General features: G+C 37.6%; 2 protein-coding genes across 5 annotated transcripts; both read left to right on the forward strand.

The window, feature by feature from the left end:
- The first annotated feature begins 8,210 nt into the window (after nt 1-8,210).
- ugt5g1 (UDP glucuronosyltransferase 5 family, polypeptide G1) lies at nt 8,211-11,717 on the forward strand. 2 transcript variants are annotated; one of them, XM_083541496.1, is made up of 2 exons: nt 8,211-8,603; nt 9,437-11,717. In XM_083541496.1, the coding sequence occupies exon 2, from the start codon at nt 9,448-9,450 to the stop codon at nt 11,029-11,031; it is 1,584 nt and encodes a 527-aa protein (XP_083397622.1). In that variant the 5' UTR covers nt 8,211-8,603; nt 9,437-9,447; the 3' UTR covers nt 11,032-11,717. The 2 variants fall into 2 exon arrangements, with proteins under 2 accessions (XP_083397622.1, XP_083397623.1); XM_083541497.1 differs by having other exon boundaries at nt 8,211-8,465.
- A 4,512-nt stretch (nt 11,718-16,229) lies between these two features.
- Nucleotides 16,230-18,696, forward strand: LOC310726195 (putative G-protein coupled receptor 132). 3 transcript variants are annotated; one of them, XM_083541543.1, is made up of 4 exons: nt 16,230-16,671; nt 16,747-16,864; nt 16,955-17,537; nt 17,960-18,696. In XM_083541543.1, the coding sequence occupies exons 2-4, from the start codon at nt 16,855-16,857 to the stop codon at nt 18,306-18,308; spliced, it is 942 nt and encodes a 313-aa protein (XP_083397669.1). In that variant the 5' UTR covers nt 16,230-16,671; nt 16,747-16,854; the 3' UTR covers nt 18,309-18,696. The 3 variants fall into 3 exon arrangements, with proteins under 3 accessions (XP_083397669.1, XP_083397668.1, XP_083397670.1); XM_083541542.1 differs by having other exon boundaries at nt 16,230-16,666; XM_083541544.1 differs by having other exon boundaries at nt 16,230-16,661.
- Nucleotides 18,697-24,457: the final 5,761 nt, after the last annotated feature.

Consider the following 24,457-nt stretch of genomic DNA (forward strand, 5'->3'; position numbering starts at 1 on the left):
ATGTGTAAATATTTTGTGTGAGTACCATTGTTATCAAGCCCTGCCTTAATCCTTCTGACCATGGAATTTACCAGAGATGCACAGGTTGTTGTTGGGATTTTCACTCCTCCATAATGACTTCACAGAGCTGCCCTCCGCTTAAGGATGCCCCACAGGTGCTCAATAGGGTTCAGGTCTGGAGACATACTTGGCCACTCCATTACCTTTAGCCTCCTCAGCAAGCTAGTTGTCATTTTAGCGGTGTGTTTGGGGTCGTTATTATGTCGGAAAACTGCCGTTTGGCCGAGTTTCTGAAGTGAGGGCATCTTGATTTGTTTCAGAATGTCACAGTACACAGTACAAATCCATGTTTCCTCTCAATAAAACACAGCTCCCCAGTACCAGCAGCATTCATGCAGCCCCAGACCATGATGCTACCATACCATGCTTGATTGTAGACAAGACACGATCTTCTTGGTACTCCTCGCAAGGGCATTGCCACAAATTCTGGACACCATCCGAGCCAAGTTTATCTTAATCTCATCAGACCACAGGACATGGTTACAGTAATTCATGCTCTTGGACAGGTCGTCTTTAGCAAACAGTTTGCAGGCTTGCTTGTGAGTCAGCTTCAAAAGAGGCTTCCTTCTGGGATGAGGGCCATGCAAACCGAATTGTTGCAGTGTGCGGCGTGTGGTCTGAGCACTGACAAGCGGACCTTCCGCTTCTGCAACCTCTAAAGCAATAGTGGCAGCACTCATGCGTCTGTTTTTTGAAGCCATCTTCTGCACCTGATGCCCAGCACAAGGACTCAACTTCTTTGATCGACCCTTGCGAGGCCTGTTCCAAATGGAACTTATCTTGGAAAACCTCTGTATGAAACTGGCCACTAAAACTCAGATTCAGGGTGGTACCAATCTTCTTATAGCCTAATATTAAAATCCTCAGAGAGTTCTTTCCCGTGAGCTGACACGTTGTACATCCAGTGGCCAGTATGAGAGAATTTCACTCAAACCACCAAAATGTAAATACTTTAATACAAGAGACATATTTGTATGGTCCTGTCAAGAAGAACAAAACATGAACATGAGGAATAGGGCATGTTGAAATCACTTTTGTTGCCAGCTTTTTTGACAATAATGTCGAGTAATGTTGTTATTTTGAGTTATTTTTAGAGGACAGTAAATCTATACTGCTATAGAAGCTGCACATTGACTTCTTTAAAATATATTCAAGTTTCATTTCTATAGTATTAAAAAGATATACTAAAATGGTTGCTGAAATGTGGGCGGTGTACTCACTTTTGTGAGATACTGTATGAATGTAATGTGTTGTTAGGTCATATTGATACTTCTCTCAATCTACAACTATTTATTCATTCCAGTCACAGAGACTAGAAACACCATCGATGGAACAAAATGTACTTTTACCTACACACTCTTTTATATCAGAGGGTGATGAAGGGCAGACAATCCACCAACCTGCGTGTTTTTGTAAGGTGGAAGGAAATTGTATTCTTAAAAGTAAAAAGCAGTTTCCGCCCGAGTGGCGCCTGATCACAGAGTCAGATCCCAATAATAAGTTCAGATCTTGATGATCCACGTCTGAGATATGTAAAAGAAAAACTGTGCTTTCAGGTACAGAGAGATAAAATCCTCTTTCTCTCATGTCATTCACAGGGACAGCAGCCAACCACCGGCATCTATAGACTCATGCATGCAAAATAGGACAGACAGTTCATTCCTCCAGAGATATTACACTGCCTTGTGATGAGCATGAGCAACAGTTTCAAAATGTAAAATGTAAAATGCTTTATGTGTCTTGGTTATTGACAAGACCCAAGTAGGAAGAAAAAACTTAAATAGAGTGTTGTTTGTCCATCTGGGGAAGCCTAAAATGTTCTTTTGTGAAACCCTTCAGCAAAGTTTGATTACATTTCATTCAAACCATCAAATAATTAAAATAGCTGTTTTTTTACATTTTGATATATAAGTTGAAATCAGCCTTTCAACAATAATTATTATGATTTTTTTCATTACTGTAGAAAGTGTTCTGCTTTGTAACATAACTGTACCACACACACTAAATTCCTGCCATGGTTGACACTCAGTAGTTAGCATGGTGCTTAGGTCTTTTTGTCTGTAACACGGTGTACGACTTTGGGGAATGCTTTTGTCTGCTTATGTCAGACTATCCTAATCCTAAAGCTCAGTGCAAAATCTTACATTTGCACTAGCAAATGCAGAGCAACAAAACACTATACAGTTTCTCTGTACATGCCCCAACAAAAAGTAAAATGTATATTGTATAGCATATATAACACTTTCATTTAAGCCCACAAACAAGTAACATAACTGTATGCACCCAGAAACATACAAAACCAGAAATCAAATTCATAATAATAACAGTAATAATAATAATAATAATAATAATAATAATAATAATAATAATAATAATAATAATAATATAAAGCCACAGTAGTATAAATATTTTTTATTACTTTTTTGGTAGTTAACATTGGAATTCTTGGTCAACATCTCAACATTAAAATTATGATAATGTGCAAATGCAGTATCTTAAATTTATTTTCACTAACAATTAAAAGCACTGCTTGCTTTCCTCTCTGCAGGGTGATCTAGCCACTGATTGCCTGCACTCTTGGTGCCAGATAGTCCGGGAGATAATAAGATGTTGTGTTCCTTGCACTATTGTCAATGCCCAGTCACCAGACATTAGATCTCCTTCTGAGGTAATGCCACTGTCTTGACTGTTTTGCCATCTACCATTACCTGTAATCACCAACCATGTGTATTAAAGCGTGGGGTAAAGAATGAACTTTAAAATGTTACTAACCAAACAATGTAAACAATGCGTTTTTATAATAGTGTGTGCACCTATTGTTAATGCCATTACTGATTGTGCAAAGATATCAGGAATTGCTATTGGTTAGAGAAAGCCAGTAGTTGAGTTCAGTGAGTGAAACAGTGACTATATTCATTGCAGTTTAAAACTGCTTTAGAGCATTGAAAATATTATTTAAAAAAAAAAAAACATAAATGAATGTCCAAACAAATTCTATATTACTATAAATCATAGGCAACGCACAAATTAGATATTTAAATCAAACATTCATTTTTAACTGTGCAGATCAATATTCCAACTACATTATTTTTTTATCTTGTTTGTAAATCAGCTTATAAAGATGTTATTTGTGTTATTGAAACAGGGTAATAATTATACAGAAGTTATAACCTTTGCTCAATAGAAGTTCTAACTATAACTAAGCTCTCACTGTACATGTACCTTGCACAATGACAATAAAGTTAAATCTAGTTAAGTTAAATCTTAACTAAAAGGCTGTTCAACTTTATAAACAACAATTGTGAAATTGCATGACTGCTATATCCTTGTATTTGTTTTTCAATATAATATTTTAATTTAACACGCAATTTAACATTTCTGCTCTTATACACTATTCTTTTTTATGTGGTTGAAAGCACACAATTGTACAGAATGTATTTTTCCATTCACTTGAACCAGGAAACCCAAACTTGCTCCAGCATAACAATGCCCCTGTGCGCAAAGCCAGTTCTGACCTCAGGGCTCTGACCTCAACCTTAGTAAACACCTTTGGGATGATTTGGAATGCTGACTGCACCCCAGGGCTCCTCACAAACATCAGTGCCTAAAGTCCTTGTGACTAAATGAGCACAAATGTCCACAAGCACACTCCAAAATATAGTGGAACGTCTTCCAGGAAGAGTGGAGGATATTAAAACAGCAAATTATAAAATAAACGTAAAATGGGATTTTCAAATGCTCACGTGTCTACAAACATTTGTCCATATAGTGTGTGTTTAACATGTAATTCCTTAATGTTTTTTTATTTGATAACAGTTTGGTATATACTCTACATATAAACTGATAATAATTATTTTGTGTATTTTCATGTAAAATAGTAAGACATTACCTTGCAAATTATATTATGATTTCTTTTTATGCAAAAAAATATTCCTTAATCCTTAAATGGTTGATGTGGGCATGGCACGACCACCATGTCTTTTGAATACTTCAAACCATTAGGAGCCACAATAGTATAATCCTTAGGGATATCCAGCTCTCCTACTGACCTGTATTCCACATGTGCAGGAAATTGTTGTACCTGCTTGATATGAGTAGCAAAGAGTAATACAGAGAGCGGGAGAGGAAGCTGGAGCTCAGTGATAAGGCCCAAAGACTGACTCATACATTGGCTTTATAATCACTATTAAACCAGCTTTTGTTTTTCTTTTGGCTCCTCTTCTTTGGTTCCATACTTCTCACCATGGCAATAAAATAGCAATAAAGAAGAAGCACGCACACACACACAAACACACACACACACACACACACACACACACACACACACACACAAACACACACGAATACACATATAAACACTTACATTTACACATAAACACACACACACACACACACATGCATGCATACATACCATAATGGCTCTCTAGCTGAAAACCATGTGTGAAACTCCACATTCTTCATACTAAACTTTCTATGAACTTTTATCTCTCCATTTCTCTACTAGTGACAAAGCTTCCACTCCCACCACCTCCTCCCTGACTCCTCTGATCTATTCAACTCCAACCCAAGAGTCCTTAGTCTGGGAACCTGGCTGTCTTGTGCAAAGCAGCAGCCACCAGAACTTGGAGTTCCCAGTGTTCCCTTTGACATTTTCACAAACATTATCCATGTCATCATGTTTTATTTTAACACTGCTCTGTAGTAAACAGGGGTATTTTTTATTTATTTAAAAAGGCCTGAGAGTGTAACATGAATCATACCTCTGCCTATGGCTAAGCACTGTTAGTGTTTATTTATTTTTAATTTTTTGGACATTGCCCATAATGTTGGCTGGATTTCTAACAACAGACTGCATTTAGATTTTCTTCTTTATTCTTCTGCTTGTGGGCCACTAGCTTCATTCTTGTATTGTATTTAAGTGGTTCATACTGCATACTTCCTTATTTTCAGCCACAAAGTTACAGTATAAAGTTTGGTCTAATGGAAAGACCAACAAGCTGTGCTGTACTAGCTTATTAATTAAGCTTGTGAGGCCAATGTCTGTGATTCCTGGAAGCTGAGATTGAACAACAACCACTTGGCATGTGTAATAAAAACTTTCTTGTGTAATGCTGGCTCAAAATTAACCATCGTAGAGAAACAAATAACAATTCAGATGTCCCCTGATTTGACCTTGCAGCAAAGCTGGCACTGGTTTACACACTAATTTAGAGGTGAATATGAATAAGTGCTGTTCGAGCCCAGAGTCATTCTCTATAAGTACCATCAGTCAAGGATCAAACAGCACCCAACCACATGACTTTACCCATAAAGGATGCTAAACAGCTGCAAACATTTCTCACTGGGCAGTGACATCAAAGAATAGTGGTTCCTATCACAAAGGTACAAAGTTCCATTTACACTTTTAGCACACAACCTTCTGGGGCTCAGGCGCTTGCCAATTTCAAACCCCATAAAGTTTTGACACTCTGTTTCGAAAAGGCCGTTCCCTTTTGGACAGTGGCAGAATAGAAACAGTAAACTCTGCAGTTTAGGACATAGCGTTCTTTTTATTCAATATGCATACTAGTGCAGAAGAAAGAGTGGTTTCTCTAAGAATTGTAAGGGCTGAATTAGCTTCAACCAGCCCTCCAATTCCTTAAGGGTATCAGATGTTATTCATTCAATGTACCAACACAAGACTGGTTTATGCCAGTAAACCTACATGATGGGTATTTTCATGCTGTTTAAAGGTGCTGTTTTTAAGGTTTGTTTTCCAAGAACAGATTTCAATGTGCAACTCTTCTTTTGACATATTATAGTGCTTAGTGTCATGATGAAAACACAAGAAAGCTTTCTGGTACCAAAGCAGGGCAGACAATTCAAGCTATGTTTTATTAATGCGACCAACCCTGTCACAATAGTCCCTTGATTTCAGGTAGTTCAGAAGTGCAACACTAGAGGCATAGGTGTAACCTTATCTCGGCAGGAGCAGCGATGAGGAGCAATGACAACGCATTGTGCAATTAGGTTGAGATCACCATGGATGTCTTCCTCATTGGCAAGAAGCAGACTGGCCTAATGAGTGCTGTACCTTATTAGGCTGGCCAATTAGCAATCCAGACACCTAGCACTAATATGAAAAGCTGCTGTAAGGTTGATCTCCATGTTTTATCTGTCTCTAATTTTGCCAGCTTGCAGGTACATACTGTAATAAAACAGATATACTGTTTATATAAGCAGATTATTGCTTACCTACTCATTCTTCTAGACCACTTCTCCCTTCCAGAGGTAAATCATGACCTAGTCATAGGTCATAACACCCTAACTCATGCATACATAGCAGCATGTACAAACCCGATTCCAAAAATGTTGGCACACTGTACAAATTGTGAATAAAAAAGGAATGCAATAATTTACAAATCTAATAAACTTATTTTTTTTTTTACAATAGAATATAGATAAAATATAGTAATATAATAATGTTTAAAGTAAAACATTTTAAAATGTCATGCCAAATATTGGCTCATTTTGGATTTCATGAGAACTACACATTCCAAAAAATGTAGGACAGGTAGCAATAAGAGCCCGGAAAAATTACATGTACATATAAGGAACAGCTGGAGGACCAATTTGCAACTTATTAGGTCAACTGGCAACATGATTGGGTATAAAAAGAGCCTCTCAGTGTGGCAGTGTCTCTCGAAAGTCAAGATGGGCAGAGGATCACCATTTCCCTCAATGCTGCGGCAGAAAATAGTGGAGCAAAATCAGAAAGGATTTTTTCTTTGAGTTTGAAGTTATCATTATCTACAGTGCATAATATCATCCAAAGATTCAGAGAATCTGGAACAATCTCTGTGCATGGGCTCAGGAATACTTCCAGAAAACTTTGTCGGTGAACACAATCCACTGTGCCATTCGCCATTGCAGAGTAAAACTCTATAGGTAAAAAAAAGAAGCCATATCTAAACATGATCCAGAAGCACAGGCGTTTTCTCTGGGCCAAGGCTCATCTAAAATGGACTGTGGCAAAGTGTAAAACTGTTTCGTGATCAGACGAATCAAAATTTGATGTTCTTTTTGGAAAACTGGGACACCATGTCATCCAGACTAAAGAGGATAAGGACAACCCAAGTTGTTATCAGCACTCAGTACAGAAGCCTACATCTCTGATGGTATGGGGTTGCATGAGTGCGTGTGGCATGGGCAGCTTACACATCTGGAAAGGCACCATCAATGCTGAAAGGTATATCCAAGTTCTAGAACAACATATGCTCCCATCCAGATGTCATCTCTTTTCAAGGAAGACCTTGCATTTTCCAACATGACAATGCCAGACCACATACTGCATCAATTACAACATCATGGCTGCATAGAAGAAGGATCCAGTTACTGAAATGTCCAGCCTGCAGTCCAAATCTTTCACCCATAGAAAACATTTGGCACATCATAAAGAGGAAGATGTGACAAAGACCTAAGACAGTTAAGCAACTAGAAGCCTGTATTAGATAAGAATGGGACAACATTCCTATTCCTAAACTTGAGCAACTTGTCTCCTCAGTCCCCAGACATTTGCAGACTGTTATAAAAAGAAGAGGGGATGCCACACAGTGGTAAACATTGCCTTGTCCCAACTTTTTTTAAATGTGTTGATGCCATGAAATTTAAAATCAACTTATTTTTCCCTTAAAATGATAAATTTTCTCAGTTTAAACATTTGATATGTCATCTATGTTGTATTCTAAATAAAATATTGAAATTTGAAATTTCCACATCATTGCATTCTGTTTTTATTCACAATTTGTACATTGTCCTAACTTTTTTGGAATCAGGTTTGTATTTGAGAAATCTTTTTTTTTTTAATTAGGAATAATTTGACAACACTGTAATGGGAAGTTCTATAAATTATGAAAAAATATGGATAAAAAAATTATATATATATATATATATATATATATATATATATATATATATATATATATATATATATATATATAAATAAAAAATTATTATTATTATTTATTTATTTATTTTATTTATTTATTTATTTATTTTTGCTTACTTTTTCATTGCCTAAATCTCATGATGAGAAATAAGCCTTAAAGTTTAAAATCTGGCACCCACAATCATGTGAGCAGAGTAAATGTTTCCTTGGTCCTAGTCTTCTGCAGTGGGGAAACAGACTTCTTTGTCTTCCACTGCCACTTTCGATTTATCTTTCAATTTCAAGCAGTAAATCACCGGGTATAAATCCATGACTCGAGTCACACGAAGAGGGGAACAAGCCAGAAAGAAGATTCCAAATGATAATTCACATTCTGTTTGATTACGACATGTTTCTTCATGTGCACATAATCCGGGTCAATTTGATCTCACATTACACAGAGATCGGAGACTGCTGAGTTGAAAACAGCTTGCCTGCAGTAAGTATGTCTTTAAGACATCAGCCACTGCAAACTTCTGGAGGTTTATGAAGGATAGAGTGGAACATTTTAAAGCTTGTTTGATTAGGTTTGCTACAAACAACTGAAGAATCAAGACTTATCAGTGATACAAAACAGGTATTGCATGAGCATTGCATTCTTTTTATCTCATGTCTTACAAAGTAAAATGCTGTGTTTGAAATGCAGTGCATTTATGAACTCACACTGTTTTGTGCTTTTATGTTTATTCTAATAGCTACTACAACCAACTGTAGATAATGCTGGAAATGTTGTTGAACTGGCTCCTGCTTACTATTATTTCTATCTGAGTCAGTAATACAGTTAAATATTATTGTGTCCTGAGACCTGAACTTTGTTTGCGTTTTAATTTGTCCTAGATATTTTTATCTGGTAGCAATATTAACAAATATGTCAAAATATAATGGAAATTAAAATGAGTTTGTAAAAATGTGCTCTTATTAACAAAAGATGTCTGTTGAGGACATGAAGATGAAATATAATATAGGTTTAAGGATGTTAAACTCGTATGGAAGGCTCACCCTGTTTCTCTTCATTAGGATATCAGCGGGTTTTTTCAGATCAGAGCGTACCATACCAATAATATGACACCAGTGGTGCACTAGACAGCACAGTTAATGGCAGGTTTCAGGTTGTATGTATTGGACACTATGAGACAGCTAGACAGCTATGAGACTTGTACAAATGTCCTTCTGCACTTTCTGCAATAACTGTAGGATTCTTATAAATGTACTTACTATTAATGGTAGTGTTTTCTAGTATAAGGAAATAAGGAGGAGATTAAATGCTTTTTTAGTTGGAAGGTTTATCTTTTACATAACAATTACATGTGATTTGGGTGTTAAACTATGCAGTGTTTCCAGTTTTACAGGTGTGGGTTTAGTCTTTATTTGGTGTAACATTTGCTCTATGTTCCCTGTGTTTTTTTTCAGCTTTTTGGAACATGGAAGTGAATGCAAATCAGCTCCTTTTCTTCTCCTGCCTACTTTTTCTGACTGGCTGTTGCAGTGGTGGAAAAATCTTAGTGTTTCCAGAAGATGGCAGCCACTGGGTGAACATGCAAATCATACTGAAGGAATTGCATGCCCATGGCCACAGTCTGACAGTGGTACGCCCTTCCAGAAGCTGGTACATCCAGGACAATTCTCCTCTCTACACTTTGATTAATGTTAACCTCGCTAATACAGGAGATGGTAACCCAGGGTTATTTGAGGTCTTGTTAGAACGGTCATTAGCATTACGTAGGATGACACCAATCTTGCGCTTTTTCGAAGAGCAGAAGGATGTGATGACCATACTGAAGTTATTCCATGGTGGAGCCCTTAGTATTATCTCTACGATGTTGGATGATGCAGCACTGATGGAAAAACTGCAGGATGCAAAGTTTGACCTAATGCTCACTGACCCTGCATTCCCTGCTGGGGTTCTCCTGGCCCACTATCTCCATTTACCTATGGTGTATAATGTACGCTGGTTCAATGCAGGCGATGCGCAAATGGCTGTTGCTCCATCAACCCCATCGTATGTTCCCATGTACAACTCGTTGTTCAGTGACAAAATGAACTTCCTGCAGAGGACTGAAAACTTCCTTCGTTACATGGTCAGCCTTCTCCAGGAGCGATTTGTTATCCTGCCTATTTATGATGAATTGCTCAAGAGGCACTTTCCTCCAGGATCAGATCTTCTCACCATGCAGCGTTCAGCAGATATTTGGTTAATGCGTGTTGACTTTATTTTTGAGTACCCGCGCCCCAGCATGCCTAATATAGTCTACATAGGTGGCTTCCAGTGTCGCCCAGCTGAACCTATTCATTCTGAGCTGGAGGAGTTTATGCAGAGTTCTGGGGATCATGGCGTAGTGGTAATGTCCCTGGGAGTCATGGTCACTGCCCTTCCCAAACAAATCACAGAAGCTATTGCGGCTGCCTTTGCTAAACTACCGCAAAAAGTCATATGGAGGTATGTTGGTGAGAGACCATCAACTCTTGGTAACAACACTTTGCTTCTTGAATGGCTTCCACAAAATAATCTTCTAGGGCACCCAAAGACGTGCGCATTTGTGTCTCACGGTGGCACTAATGGCATCTACGAAGCTATCTACCATGGGATTCCTGTGTTGCTTCTGCCACTTCTCTTTGATCAGTTTGACAATGCAATTCGACTGAAAACCCGAGGTGCAGCACGTGTGCTTGAGGTCAGCACCTTGACATCTGAGGAATTCCTTGAAGCCCTCAAGGATGTTATTAAGAATCAGTCTTACCGAAGCAACATACAGAAACTCTCAAAGCTTCACCGTGATCAACCCCTTTCTCCTTTAGACAGTGCCATTTTCTGGATTGAATATGTCATCAGGCACAAAGGAGCTCAGCACTTGTTGTCAGAAGGAAACAGGCTTCCCTGGTACTCTTACCACAATCTAGATGTTTTAGGTTTTCTTTTAGTCATCATTTTAACTGTAATCTGTGTCCCAGTATATCTTGTTAAATGTATGTGTTGTATGACGGGCAGGAAGCAAAAGGTTGAGTGAACTGATTTTGAGCCATCAATCGACCTGCATTCAACCTATGTTTTTCTGTTATCTATTTAGGATGTAAACTAACTGTGATAATTGCATTGTAGCCAATCAATACAGATCAAGTCCAACAGACATTATGTTTAGTACAAAATCTTCATTAAAGTCTTATGCAATAAATCTTGGATTTCATGAGTGATTGATCAAAAACATTTGTGCTCATTATAATGTGCATGAATCTTATAATCATATTTAAATTAAAGTATTCATCATTTATGTGTAGACCAGGAAATAATTATACATTTTGTATTTAAATTAAAATGCACAATAAGTTACAGCAATGTTTAGGTGTGCTCAAACATTATATTAATGGATGATAAAGGTAATTTTTTATTTGTTTTTATTTTTAGCGATAAATTTTTAAAGAAAAATTAAGTTCTGTATTTTCCGAATCAGAAATGATTATAGACAGTTCACTTGTTTTCCCAATGTGAATCTTTCACTCTTTGGTACTATAAACCTTGGCAATGGTGCACTTCTTAACATTTATTAAAGCCATGCTTTCATCTTCATAATCTACAAAAGATTTGTCTCCATCCTTGAAAACCATCTCATTAAAGAGCTACAGAGCCGCAAAGCTGATCTCTTCACATCCTTCTCAGATAAGCCTACATTACAGTGAATAAAGTCCCATTAACCAATAGTAGCGTGTCATGTTTCACCCAGCACCAACCCAAGCTATGATCAAACAAAAATATTAGACTTAGTTGACTCAAAAATACATTCCTTCATGAAATATGTTTATATAAAAATATAATTACTCGATTAAATCAATAAATCAATTAATAAATTAGTTGCACAGTATGTCACTTAGAGAAATATTTAGGTCTGAATAAAACCAAATAAGTTTAGTGCCCAGTTTTGATTTGTGTAAATAATTGCCCATTTCTATTAAATTGGTGATGGCATGTTTTTGGCTACTCTCAGCGGTACTGATCTCATCCTGTAAGGTCGGGGGAGAGGCTTCTTTGTATTAAATTTCACGCTCTAGTTTTGGGCATTAAATTGCTAAGTCAAATTCAGTTCACAGTTCATCAGGGTCTCCCGATATCCACTTCAATTAATACACATTCATTCATGGCCATCTAATCCAGGTCTATTTAAATTTCATGTTACACAGAGATTTAGTGACTGGTAAACCGGAAACAGCATGAAAATATTCATATTCTCTAAACACTTAAATGTGATGCATAATTAAAAGTGATTGAAGCATTGCAGAAAAGCACAGTCAGGTTTAATTATGCATCACATTTAACAGACAAAAGGTTTTGGCCAAGTGTTTAGGTAATCTCGCCTATCTTTGAATGGGGTAATAAAAATAATTAAAGTGATATTAAAAAAAAATACAGCAAACACATGCTAAAAAACAGATGCACTCAAATGTGCTTGAGAGCAAATTTGCTTTAAAACTGGAATTAAAAATGGCTTAATGCCTTTTCATTTTAAGTCAAACACAAGCCAAGTAGATTAGTGTGCAGTGTTGCAACAGTGCAGAAATAGGAATGGTTTTGCTCCTCTAGTCGAAAATGAGCTTTCGGCATAGACTTAGAAGAAAATCTTTTTGCAGGGGTTTTTTAATATCACTTTAATTTTTTCATATTTTAAATTAAGAGGGATTACCTACAACACTTTGCCAAAACTTTTTGTCTGATAAATGTGATGTATAATTAAAAGTGATTGAAGCATTGCAGAAAAGCACAGTCAGGTTTACACTGCTGTGAGGTTGACTCAGACAGGCTGTGTAGAATCCATTTGCGGTTTATTCAGGAACTAGCACAGAAAATCCAAATGTGAGGCTAAAACGTGGTTTACGTGGGCAGAGCAATAGTCCAGTACACAATAAAAGCAATCCGCAAGGTAAACGGTGAAGTTGATTTTAAAAAAAAAATAAGCCCAAAGGGCTTGAAGGGGATTCAGTCTTTTTGCCGTTCTTTGTGTACTCTAGGTTTCGATGGTCAGTGATCACATAAAATGAAAGCTGAGCCCCCTTTAACCAATGTCTCCACTCCTCCAGTGCCTCCTTAATGGAAAGTAGTTCCTGGTTCAGCAAATCATAATTGCTTTCCACCTGTGTTAATTTCCACAAAAAGTACACAGGAAGAGTTATCCTGAGCTGCCATGACGGGACAGTACACCTTCAATACCACAGCTGGAGGCATTTACCTCCACTACAGAGGGGATTCTAGGATCTGGGTGTTGCAGGGTAAGTGCTGAGACGAGCCATTGTATTAGTTCTACAAACGCTTTCTGAGCATCAGGAGTCCAATGTTTTTTTTTCGGTTTCCCACGTAGTAAGGCTGTGAGTGGGGCAGCCACGGTGCTATAGTTCCTAAAGAAATCATTGATAGAAGTTCACAAAGCCTAGGAACTTTTGAAGTTCCTTAACCGGCTGAAGCCGAGGTGCTGGCTGATCTGGGTGCTTTCAGTGGAATTCCTCAGTCAGATCCACAATGTTGACTGTATTCACCTAGCATTGCTCAGCCGGGCGGTATTCTTCCCAAACAACCAAGTATTTGAATTGTTGTTCAGAGGTGTGCAAGCTTGCTTGAGGAGAGAAACATGAAGGAAAGGTGAAATACGGTGCTGAGTAGGCAGTTGCAAAGGGTAAGCAAAGGGTAAGTGACAGGGTTGATCTGCATCTTGAGTGGGCATATATGTTCTTAACATACTAGTTTTCTCTAAATTGCTCTGAATTATTATTTTTCTGTTACATATTAGAATTTAAAACTAGGCTGACAGTAATTAATGATAAATTAGATAAATGGGGAGGGTTACGTCAGGAAGGGCATCCAGCATAAAACATATGCCAAATCCAATATGCTGAAATAACAAATCAGAATTTCATTCCAGATTGGTCGAGGCCCGGGTTATCAATGACCACCACAGGTATTGTTAGCCAACAGGGTACCGGTGAAAATCGGGCTACTGTTGACCGAAGGAGGAGAAGGAGAGGAGGAAGACGTCTACTGAGACAGCAGGGAAAGGAGAAGTGTAGAGTGGAGGTTTGGGTTGGTACTTTAAATGTTGGTACTATGACTGGTTAAGGGAGAGAGATAGCTGATATAATGGAGAGGAGAAAGGTAGATATGTTGCGTGTTCAGGAGACCAAATGGAAAGGGAGTAAGGCCAGGAACATTAGAGGTGGGTTAGAACTGTCATGGTGTGGATGGAAAGAGAAATTGTATAGGGGTGATTCTGAACAAAGAGTACAGTAAGAGTGTAGTGGAGGTGAAGAGAGTTTCTGATGTAGGTGAAGCTGGAAGTTGAAGGGGTGATGATAAATGTCATCAGTGCCTACATTTCACAAGTGGGCTGTGAGATAGAGGAGAAGGAAACATTCTGGAGTGAGTTAGATGAAGTGATGGAGAGTGTATCTAGGAATGAAAGATTGGTGATTAGGGCAGACTATAATGGACATGTAGGTGAAGGGAACAGAGGTGATGAGGTGGTGATGGTAGGTATGTCCTTAAGGAAAGGAATGTGAAAGGGAAGATGGTGGTAGATTTTGCTAAAAGGATGGAAATGGCAGAGGTGAATACTTATTTTCAGAAGAAGGAGGATCATAGGGTGATGTATAAGAGTGGAGGAAGGTGCATACAGGTGGACTATATTCCATGTAGTAGATGCAACCTGAAGGAGATTGGAGACTGTAAGGTGTTGGCAGAGGTCAGTGTAGCTAAACAGCATCGGATGGTGGTCTGTAGGATGGTTTTGGAGGTGAAGAAGAAGAGGAGGAGCATGAGGACTAAAATAAGAATAAGATGGTGGAAACTAAAGGAGGAAGACTGTAATATGAGATTCAAGGAAGAGGTCAGACTGGGGCTTGGTGGTAGTGAAGAGGTGATGGATGATTGGGCAACTACTGCAGAAGTGATAAGGGAGACAGCTATAAAGGTACTTGGTGTGACCTGGAAATAAAAAGGAAGACAAAGAGACATGGTGGTGGCATGAGGAAGTGCAGGAAAGCATAAGGAGAAAGAGGTTGGCAAAACAGAATTGGGATCAACAGAGTGATGAGAAAAGTAGGCAGGGGTGCAAGGAGATGCGGCAGCAGGTAAAGAGGTATGTGTGAAAGCCAAGGTAAAGGCATATTAGGAGCTGTATGAGAAGTTGGACACTAAGGAAGGAGAAAAGGATTTGTACCGATTGGCCAGGCAGAGGGACCGAGCTGAGAAAGATGTGCTGCAAGTCAGAGCAATAAAGGATGGAGATGGAAATGTGTTGACTAGTCAGGAGAGTGTGTTGAAAGGATGGAGGGAATATTTTGAGCAGCTGATGAATGAGGAAAATGAAAGAGAGAGAAGGTTGGATAGTGTGGAGATAGTGAAGCAGGAAGTGGATAGGATTAGTAAGGAGGAAGTGAGAGCAGCAATTAAGAGGATGAAAAGTGGAAAGTCAGTTGGACCAGATGACATACCAGTAGAAGCATGGAAATGTTTAGGAGAGATGCAGTGGAGTTTTTAACCAGGTTGTTTAACAAGATTTTGGAAGGTGAGAGGATGCTTGAGGAATGGAGAAGGAGTGTGCTGGTACCAATCTTTAAGAATAAGGGAGATGTGCAGACCTGCAGTAACTACAGGGGTATACAGTTGAACAGTCACACTGTGAAGTTATGGGAAAGAGTAGTGACAGCCAGGTTTAGAAACAGTGGCATTGACTAAAAGACATGAGGTGGAGCTGGAGGTAGCAGAGCTGAAGATGTTAAGGGTTTTGTTGGGAGTGACGAGGATGGATGGGATTAGAAACCAGTTTATTAGAGGGACAGTGCATGTAGGACGTTTTGGAGACAAGGTGAGGGAGGCAAGATTGAGATGGTTTGGACATGTGCAGAGGAGGGACATGGGGTATATCAGTTGGAGAATGCTGAGGATGGAGCCACCAGGAGGGAGGAAAAGAGGAAGGCCAAGGAGGAGGTTTATGGATGTGGTGAGGAAAGACATGCAGGTAGTTTGTTTGAAAGAGGCAGATGAAGAGGACAGGGGTGTATAGAGATGGGTGGTCCACTGTGGTGACCCCTAATGGGAGAAGCCAAAAGAGAGTTACAAAGAGAGTTGCAGATTTGTATTATTATGTTACATTTTTAAACACACAAATACTATATTCCATGATTAAATGTATTTAATTATAGAAACTTAATAATTTAAGTACTGATATCAAATGCTTCACATTAAATACTTATATGCGTAAGAACAATGTGCAACAAGTCTGTTAAATTCATAATTGTTTGATATATAATACTGTACATGTTTTATGTAAAACCTCATGAACTTTCACATAGGAATGCCACTCCAAAGGGGGACTGGGTGTCACATGGGAAACGAACGTAGAATGAGGGTGTTTCGTTTGTCTCTCAGCAGCCCTTCCGTCAGCATGAACAGTTTGGCCCAAATTGTATCCCTCGTCTGTGTTTTTGTTCTGGAGTAGAAAGGCCTCAGGATGTGGCCACTCAAAGGCAGTAGAATTTGCTTCCTGCTAGGGGAAATGATCAACAAAATCAAGACAAGCCTTTCATGAAAGGATGAATTAGAAACTCTGACTCTCCCAGGTTCTTGCACACTGAGCACAGACTCCCATCATAGGCAGAAGTAACGTAAGGTATTTGGATTATATAAGAAATTAATGTAAGCTGATTATTAAATGTAATAGATTTGTTTGTCATTGTTTTCCAAGGAGGAACACAATAAATTTACCGACAGATGAGGAAGTTGGTAGTGGCAGAGTGAATACCTAAATGTTCAAATCTTCAAATGTCGTTCACATGGAAAAGCCATAGAAATCATGTTTATGAGTAAGTAATTTCTATGAAATAGCTATGAAACTATATATGTGATGTTTAGAGTACACATTTGAGCCCAGGTTTTCCTGATTTTCTCTACAGACCTGACAAATGGAAGCTGCCACATTCCACTAGAGACAGATCGGGTTGGACTAACATACATCTACAGCCTTGCCTTCTCTTTGGGTCTACCAGCCAACCTGCTTTCACTGTGGGGACTTTACCAGCTGGGCCGCTCGCACAGAGGTGGCACTCAGCTGGTATATATTCTCAACCTCCTGCTGTCAGATCTTCTTCAGTTGCTCACCTTGCCTCTATGGATCCTTTACCTACAGAGAGATCATCGCTGGCCCTACGGTTCCATCACCTGCCAGTTGGTGGGCTATGTCTTTTACGTCAACGTCTATGCAAGCATCTTCTTTCTGTGTCTTATTGCACTGGACCGCTGTTTGGCCATTGTATACCCATTAAGCAGCCGCTGTGTAAGAAAGGTACGGCTGTCTGCATTCTCTGGAGTGGCTGTCTGGACTCTTGTATTCCTTTTTTGTCTGATTGGTCTCTACCCATCTGTATTTGAGCCCCAGACGGGCTTGTGTCTGGAGCAGTATCCCGTCACCCCAAGATATGCTTATTTTAACATAGCCACCGTTGTACTGGGTTTCCTGATGCCATGCTCTATACTTGGGTAAGTGAGTAACTTCATTAAAGAGTGATTGTGTGTAATATGCACAAAAATAATAATATACAAATAAATCAAGTGCTGTTCAACTCTCAAATAGGATTAGTCAGAAGATGTTATGACAAAAAAAGTTTTGTTTTGTTATAGTAACACAAAGTAACTTATTCACTTGTAGGGCCTCATATAATCTAAGCCTAAAAAACTATTGTGATGTTTTTTTTAACAAAGAAAAATTTATAATCATTAATTTGCTCAATTTTGGCAAATATCTGAAATATAAGAAGAATGAAAACTTTATGATATTATTGGAAAATATTCAGCTTTGCGTTAGTAACAGCAACTCTGCATCACATCAGGAGATATCACATAATTCCTTATCATATCTATATACCATGTCAATAAAAAAAAAAACTCCTTTTATTTGACAGCTGCACTTCCGCCAGAATCGGAGTAACACTTCACAACTCTCCCTCCATCTCTGATCATGAGCGCAACAAAATTGTGGGCACCCTCACGGTCATCACCATCATCTTCATCGTGGTCTTTGGTCCTTATCACATGGTCGGTGGTTATAGATTTGTTGCACTGCTGCTTACTGAAGATCAGTGCACACTGGAACGCTCTATCTACCTATACTACAGGATCTGCTATGGACTAACCAGTCTTAATACAATGTTAGATCCCCTCTTTTATATTTTCCTTTGTCAGAATGCTCGCCTTGAGCTCCAGAGGTCTCTCCCCTGCCTCCCATGCCCAAAGAGACCTGAAGGTCCATGACCTTTAACCCAGACGATGTGTAGTTGCCAGGGGCAGACTGTTTTCTTTGTGTAGAAAAAAATGCCTGCAGGTTTTTTTGGGGGGTTTTTTTTAATGAAAAAAAAGATGCTTAAAAAGCTTATCGGGTATTTTTGAGTGATGACCTGTCAGAGCTCTGATTGCATCTGTGTGTCACTGGGTCTGATGGTATGAGAGACATACAAATCCTACGTGTCGTGTGGTGATATGCATTTCTGTGACGACAACACCTTCAGTACCTTCAACCAAGCATGCAGGCTCTGAAACCAAATGGAAAGTTTCACGTTAGCACGTTTGAGTTGTCTTCTGCGTCATATTCAGTAAGATTTATGCAAAATAATTAGGCAACATTCTATAAATATTATTCATTTTTACGTACTTTATGTACTATGGTCATTTTTTAGGATTTTTATTATTTTAAAACTGCACTATTGCTTATAACATGAAATATAACTAAACTTTCTTCGGTTTTCTCTTTAAAATGTGTACCTTCTTAAAATCTGTTTTCTTGGATTTAACCATTGGTGCATGTTTATTTAAATTATTCATAAATTTTGCCATACAGGTTTTCATCCTGCTCTTATCCACTGACATTGCTGAGCTTGTGTATAACAAGATAGCTTAGTTTTTCTCAAGGACACATTCCTTGAGCTGATTCTCTGAGCTGATTCTCCACTATTACATCTAATTAATTATAAAAACACGTAGCTGTTCTTTTATCCCCTGTCAGGTATTGAGCTGTAATTAGCATGATGTTTGTCCTCATGCCTGAGATTTTGACATTTTCCAAAGAATTTTTTTTTTTTACATGCTAGCAAAGACTCTTCAGTCGTTAAAAGACCATCAACAAAACTAAAAGTGCTCTGTGAGCTTTTCCCTCTGGTTATATGCTTGGCTAAAACCATAAAGGGACTTAAAATCTGTTTATGAGTTTTCCAGTCATGTTGGAGCAGGAAAAATATAAACCTGCCAGAGGTCTCTATGGTGAGTGAGTCTCCAAGGCTGGACTCAAAACTTCACTGAATATCCAAGTGTGAGATCTGGGTCAAAGACAAGACGTGCCTTTTTTATGTCCAGAGGCTGTTTATGTCAAGAAATGAAACTATTACACATTGTTCCACTGTTCTCTGTAGTCTCATGTTGATGATACGGGTAGAGCGGATATGACTACATGAGTAATGAATTACAACAACTACAATAAATGCAATATGTGGCTTTTTTTTTTTTTTAATGTCTAAAGGCATAAATGGTATAGCATACTTGCATTGTTTTATTGGTTTTACTTCAGATTTTAAAATTGCTTTTGGAACATCAAACTAAAGAAATTCATAAGTGTATTATAAGAAGCTGCAGATTGGAAATAAAAATTTGTGTTTGTAAATGTTATTCTTATTTTAATTTTTCTTTTCATAAAACACAATTTAATGATTCAAATTCTATGTTTGTTACTTTTAAAGCCCTTCTCCATCAAGCACACACACACACACACACACACACACACACACACACACACACACACGAACACACAGAATGAAAATCTGACAAAGCATTTTTTTTTCTGCTCAGTAGTACAACTTAAGTGTTAAAGGTCACCTTAAAGAAAGTTTATTTACGTCTTCACCTGCTGCTTATGTCACTTTGTGAAAGACCTCTTGAATTTACATCAAGAACATTTTGGCCAACAACGCCACATGCAGTCTATAAATTATCCAAGTGTGTTATACAAGAAGCTCTGTTGCCCTCTGCTGGTTCCAACCAAGATCAGAACACAATTGACAGCTTTGGCAATAAAAAAAAGAAGCTTGAATAAACACCCTGTTGTTTTCCCCTTTTTGGTGGGTTGGCTGGCTGTGATTACAGCTGTTATTTGTCTCTTTACCAGCACCTGTTTTGCCTGAAACTAAAAACAAAACATATTCATTCAAATTGTACACAATATTAACATCAGAAATGAGTCGGAATGTGTTCGGAAGAATAAAGCGTTTTGCTGATTTAGTTTATGGTCATGTTAAAATGGCTGTCACTAAAGGCTACAGAACATGTCAGAGAGAGATTGTATCAAATAACCTCAACCAGACCCCCCACTGCTGTCTTTAGCTGTTCCATTGGTGCTTCCTTTTATTGATTTTTTAGTGCTTCATCGGAAAGTTCCACTCACCATTAATGATCTAATTGTAAGCATAACTAAATGTAGATGACAAAATCTAGGATAGCACTGAAATATATACAAAACATAGTCACAACAATCTGAACACAAAGTTGATGCAAACATGTTTTGGGGAAACTTGGTCACTCATGTGGCTTATTATAGGAGGCCAAGTGTAAAACTCAACATCCTGAATGAAAGTATCTCTTATTCGCTGTAATTCGTTCATCAGTTGGGGAGGAAGCTTTCAAAAATGTTATTTGTATAGTGATTTTAGCAATGGCCATATCACAAAGTAGCTTTGCGTGTACATTTTAAATGAATAGCTACAGGTGCATTTCAATAAATAAGAATATCTTTAAAAAGTTGAATGATTTTAGTAATTCATAACAAAAAGTGAAACTTGTATATTATATAGATTTGTCATGCACAAATTTAAATATGTATCATGTTTATTTCTTTTAATTTTGATGATTATGGCTTACAGCTAATGAAAACCCAAAATTCAGTATCTCAAAAAATTTGAATATTGTAAAAAAGTTAGAGACTCGTGGTGTCACACTCTAATCAGCTTATTAAATTAGTTGAAAAATGAAGCCCATTCAAGAATTTGGGGAGACTGCAGCTGGAGCCACCACGCACAAACGTATCCATGGGCTATAACTGACGCATAGCTTGTGTCGAGCCACTCCTGAACCAGAGACAGTATCAGAGGTGTCTTACCTGGGCAAAGGACAAAAATGGCTGGACTGTTGCTGTTTGGGCCAAAGTCGTCTTTTCAGATAAATTCTTTCAGATAAAGTTTTTGTTAAATGTGAGCCAAAAATCATTAAAATAAACACTTAAATATATCAGCCTGTGTGTGATGAATCTATATAATATACAAGTTTTACATCTTGTATTGAATTACTAACAAAATTCAACTTTTTAATGATATTCTAATTTGTTAGGATGTACCTGTATGTCCCTAATAATCAAGCCAGAGGCAATACTGGCAAAAACAAAAACAAGTAAAAACACCCTGAGATCACATGAGGCATAAACTCCTTTGCGATAGGATAAAGCCTCACATATGAGTGGCTAAACATCTTCATGAACGTAGTGAAATACTAGGATATAACACTAAGGGAAGTTTAACGAGTGAGATGGCTAAAAACCTCTATGTACAGCCATAGCTTTACAGTTTTTCTCAGTTGCTTTGGACCATTTCCCAGATCAGAAATGAAATTTCTCACAACAATTTGTAAAATTCCACATCACTTGTGCACATCACAATAGCATTCCTTGTTGCTTTGAACAAATTACGAATGCTTTGCTACATTCATTTACAGTTTTTCTCAGTTGCTTTTGAGTGTTTCTCGAATCATCCTTTATATTTGCAAACCTCTAAGTGCATTCCCAAACAATTGTACAAACAGCAAAATACATTGGATTTCTTGCAAAAGCCTGTAATTTTTTTTTAATTCTTAGTTCATCTCTTAAAAGTAAGTATTTGTGTCAGTGAACATGTCATTTCCATCAGAATGAAAAATCCCTTTGTCATGGTTCACAAACAAGATCATCAAAATGTTAAGGCATGTTGTCGGTATGATGGCACGCAGTTTCAGGATTTCTTGACATAAACTACAGTTTGGATTACAGTGACTGAAAATGCACAGAATTTTAATTCCTTCTGTTTGGCATCTATGAAATTCAGCAGCACAATGTATTTGTTTGATTGCATATTTGATTTATATTGATTGCAAGAGACTAGTGTTCGTTCGTTTCTTGGTTGTTCATCCATTTTCAAAATTTATAATTCTATGTTTTGTATACACTTTTTAATTGAGTGTTCTCGAGATTCCTTTTTGACCTGTTTTAGAGAACTAGTTGACTATTGGTTGATCTGATGCCATACACTTCCCTTCATTACATGACATTCAAGATTTATCTGCACAATTCAATAATTCAAGAAACATTTACTATAAAAAAAAGTTTATTAGATATTTAAAGTTGACAGATTCTGACAACTGGTTTAAGCATTTTGCATTCAATGAACTGATGCTGAGATGTTTTGGGGGTTAAGACTTTTCAGGTGAAACTGGTATAATATGTTTTGTTCAACATGACATAAACAACTCTAATGTAGGAAACAGCCAACAGTTATACACAATCAATTGAATGAATGTACAAAAGCATTCCACAATTTGGTCAAAGCAACAATAATTGTTTTTATGATGTGCGCATGTGACTAAATGACGTGGATGTTAAACAAGTCGTTTTGAGAATTTCATTTCTGATCTGACAAACGCTTCAAAGCAAATAGTAAAAACTGTAGATTGTGTACAATTGGTGCTGCTTTCTACAATTTCAATTGTTTATTTAATGTTGATCAAAATATATTATACTGATTCTCACCTGAATACCCAAAACATCTAGGAATTATTTTATTGCATAAGTCAATGAATGCAAAATGGTTAAACCAGTTCAGTCATCATCTATCAAGCTTAAATTTCTACTCACCCTTTTTTTTTTATGTATCTTGAATTTTTTAATTGTGCAGATGAATCTTGAATGTCACTAATGAAGGGGTGTGTACAGCATCAGATCGACCAATGATCAACTAATTCTTTACAGTAAAATAGGTTAAAGTTGAATCTTGTGAACCTTCACTTGGCAAATACAGACAAAGCAAAACACAGAATTACAATTTCTGAAAATAGTTGAACAACCAGGAAGTGAACAAACACTAGAACAGTACAGTGAAAGTGTAAATCCTGCCCAGTCTCTTGCAATCAATATCCCACATACAGTACAGTGTGCATTTGTGGTGTTGAAATTCACAGAAGAAATTTAGCCTTGTGCATTTTCAATCATTGTAATCCAAAACATAGTTCACATCTGGAAATGCTGAAACTGGTCACTGTCATATTGTCAACATGACTAAACATTTTGACTAACTTGTTGTTAACAATGACAAAAGGACTTGTCGTTCTGATGACAATGATATATTCATTGACACAAATATTTATTTTTTTAAAGATGAACTAAAGATTTTGGAAAACTGGCCCACTCTCTTCATCATCACACTTTTTCTCTGCACATATTTTTCTTTTTGCACTACTTTAAACTCTGGACTGTCACTTTAGCTCTGAACTCGCACAGCACAGTGCACTTTATATTTTATACCACACCATACCGCACACAGACACTTGAAGGACAATCACATAAACCACCTTAAATTGTTTACTGTTTTACTGTTTACTGCCATAAGCATATTTTGTACATACACCTTTTTTTCTCATATTTATATCTTTATATATTCTAATATTTTATATAGTTTTATACTTTATTCATCTGCCTTCTTTTTCTTTGTTGTAATTTTTTCCCAATCCTATTCCTTCATGCCGGACCGTCGTTAAAAGCATTTTACTGCATGTCGTACCCTGTATGTATGTGTATGTGACAAATAAAATTTGATTTGATTTGATACTGAGAAAAGTGCAGGCTTTTGCAAGAAGCCCCACATGTTGGGCTGTTTATAAAATTTTATTTTGCAAAATGCACTTTCTGGTTTGCAAATATCAAGGATGATTTGAGAAATGTTTCAAGGCAACTGAGAAAGACTGTAAAACTGCCTGCCTTATGTTGTGTAGGTCTCCCACCAAGAGAGCTCTGACCCGTCAAGGCATGTTACTGTAGGTTACTGAAGGTGTGCTGTATTTGGCACCAAAACATTAGCTACAGATCTTTTCAGTCCAGTATGTTGTGAGGTGTAGCTTTAATGTATGAAACCTTTTTTGTTTAACACATCCCACCTGGAACTCTTTGACATGTTTCTTAAATCATTCCTGTACAGTTTTTGGAGTGAGGCAGAGCACATTATTCTGCTGACAATGGCCACTACCATTTAGGAATACTATTGCCATGAAGTTGAGTAACCTGATCTGCTACAATCAGTAGGTAGGCCAGATGTGTAAAGTAACAACCACACAAATGCTAGGAC

Source organism: Silurus aristotelis, assembly GCF_946808225.1.
Source record: "Silurus aristotelis genome assembly, chromosome: 5".
Classification (NCBI taxonomy): domain Eukaryota; kingdom Metazoa; phylum Chordata; class Actinopteri; order Siluriformes; family Siluridae; genus Silurus; species Silurus aristotelis.

What these genes read in the sequence shown, in the direction of transcription:
- ugt5g1 (XM_083541496.1), top strand. Translation starts at nt 9,448, where the DNA reads ATGGAAGTGAATGCAAATCAGCTCCTTTTCTTCTCCTGCCTACTTTTT.
- LOC310726195 (XM_083541543.1), top strand. An exon ending in ATGCCATGCTCTATACTTGG is followed by an intron (nt 17,538 to 17,959) that starts GTAAGTGAGTAA and finishes TTTATTTGACAG; the next exon opens with CTGCACTTCCGCCAGAATCG.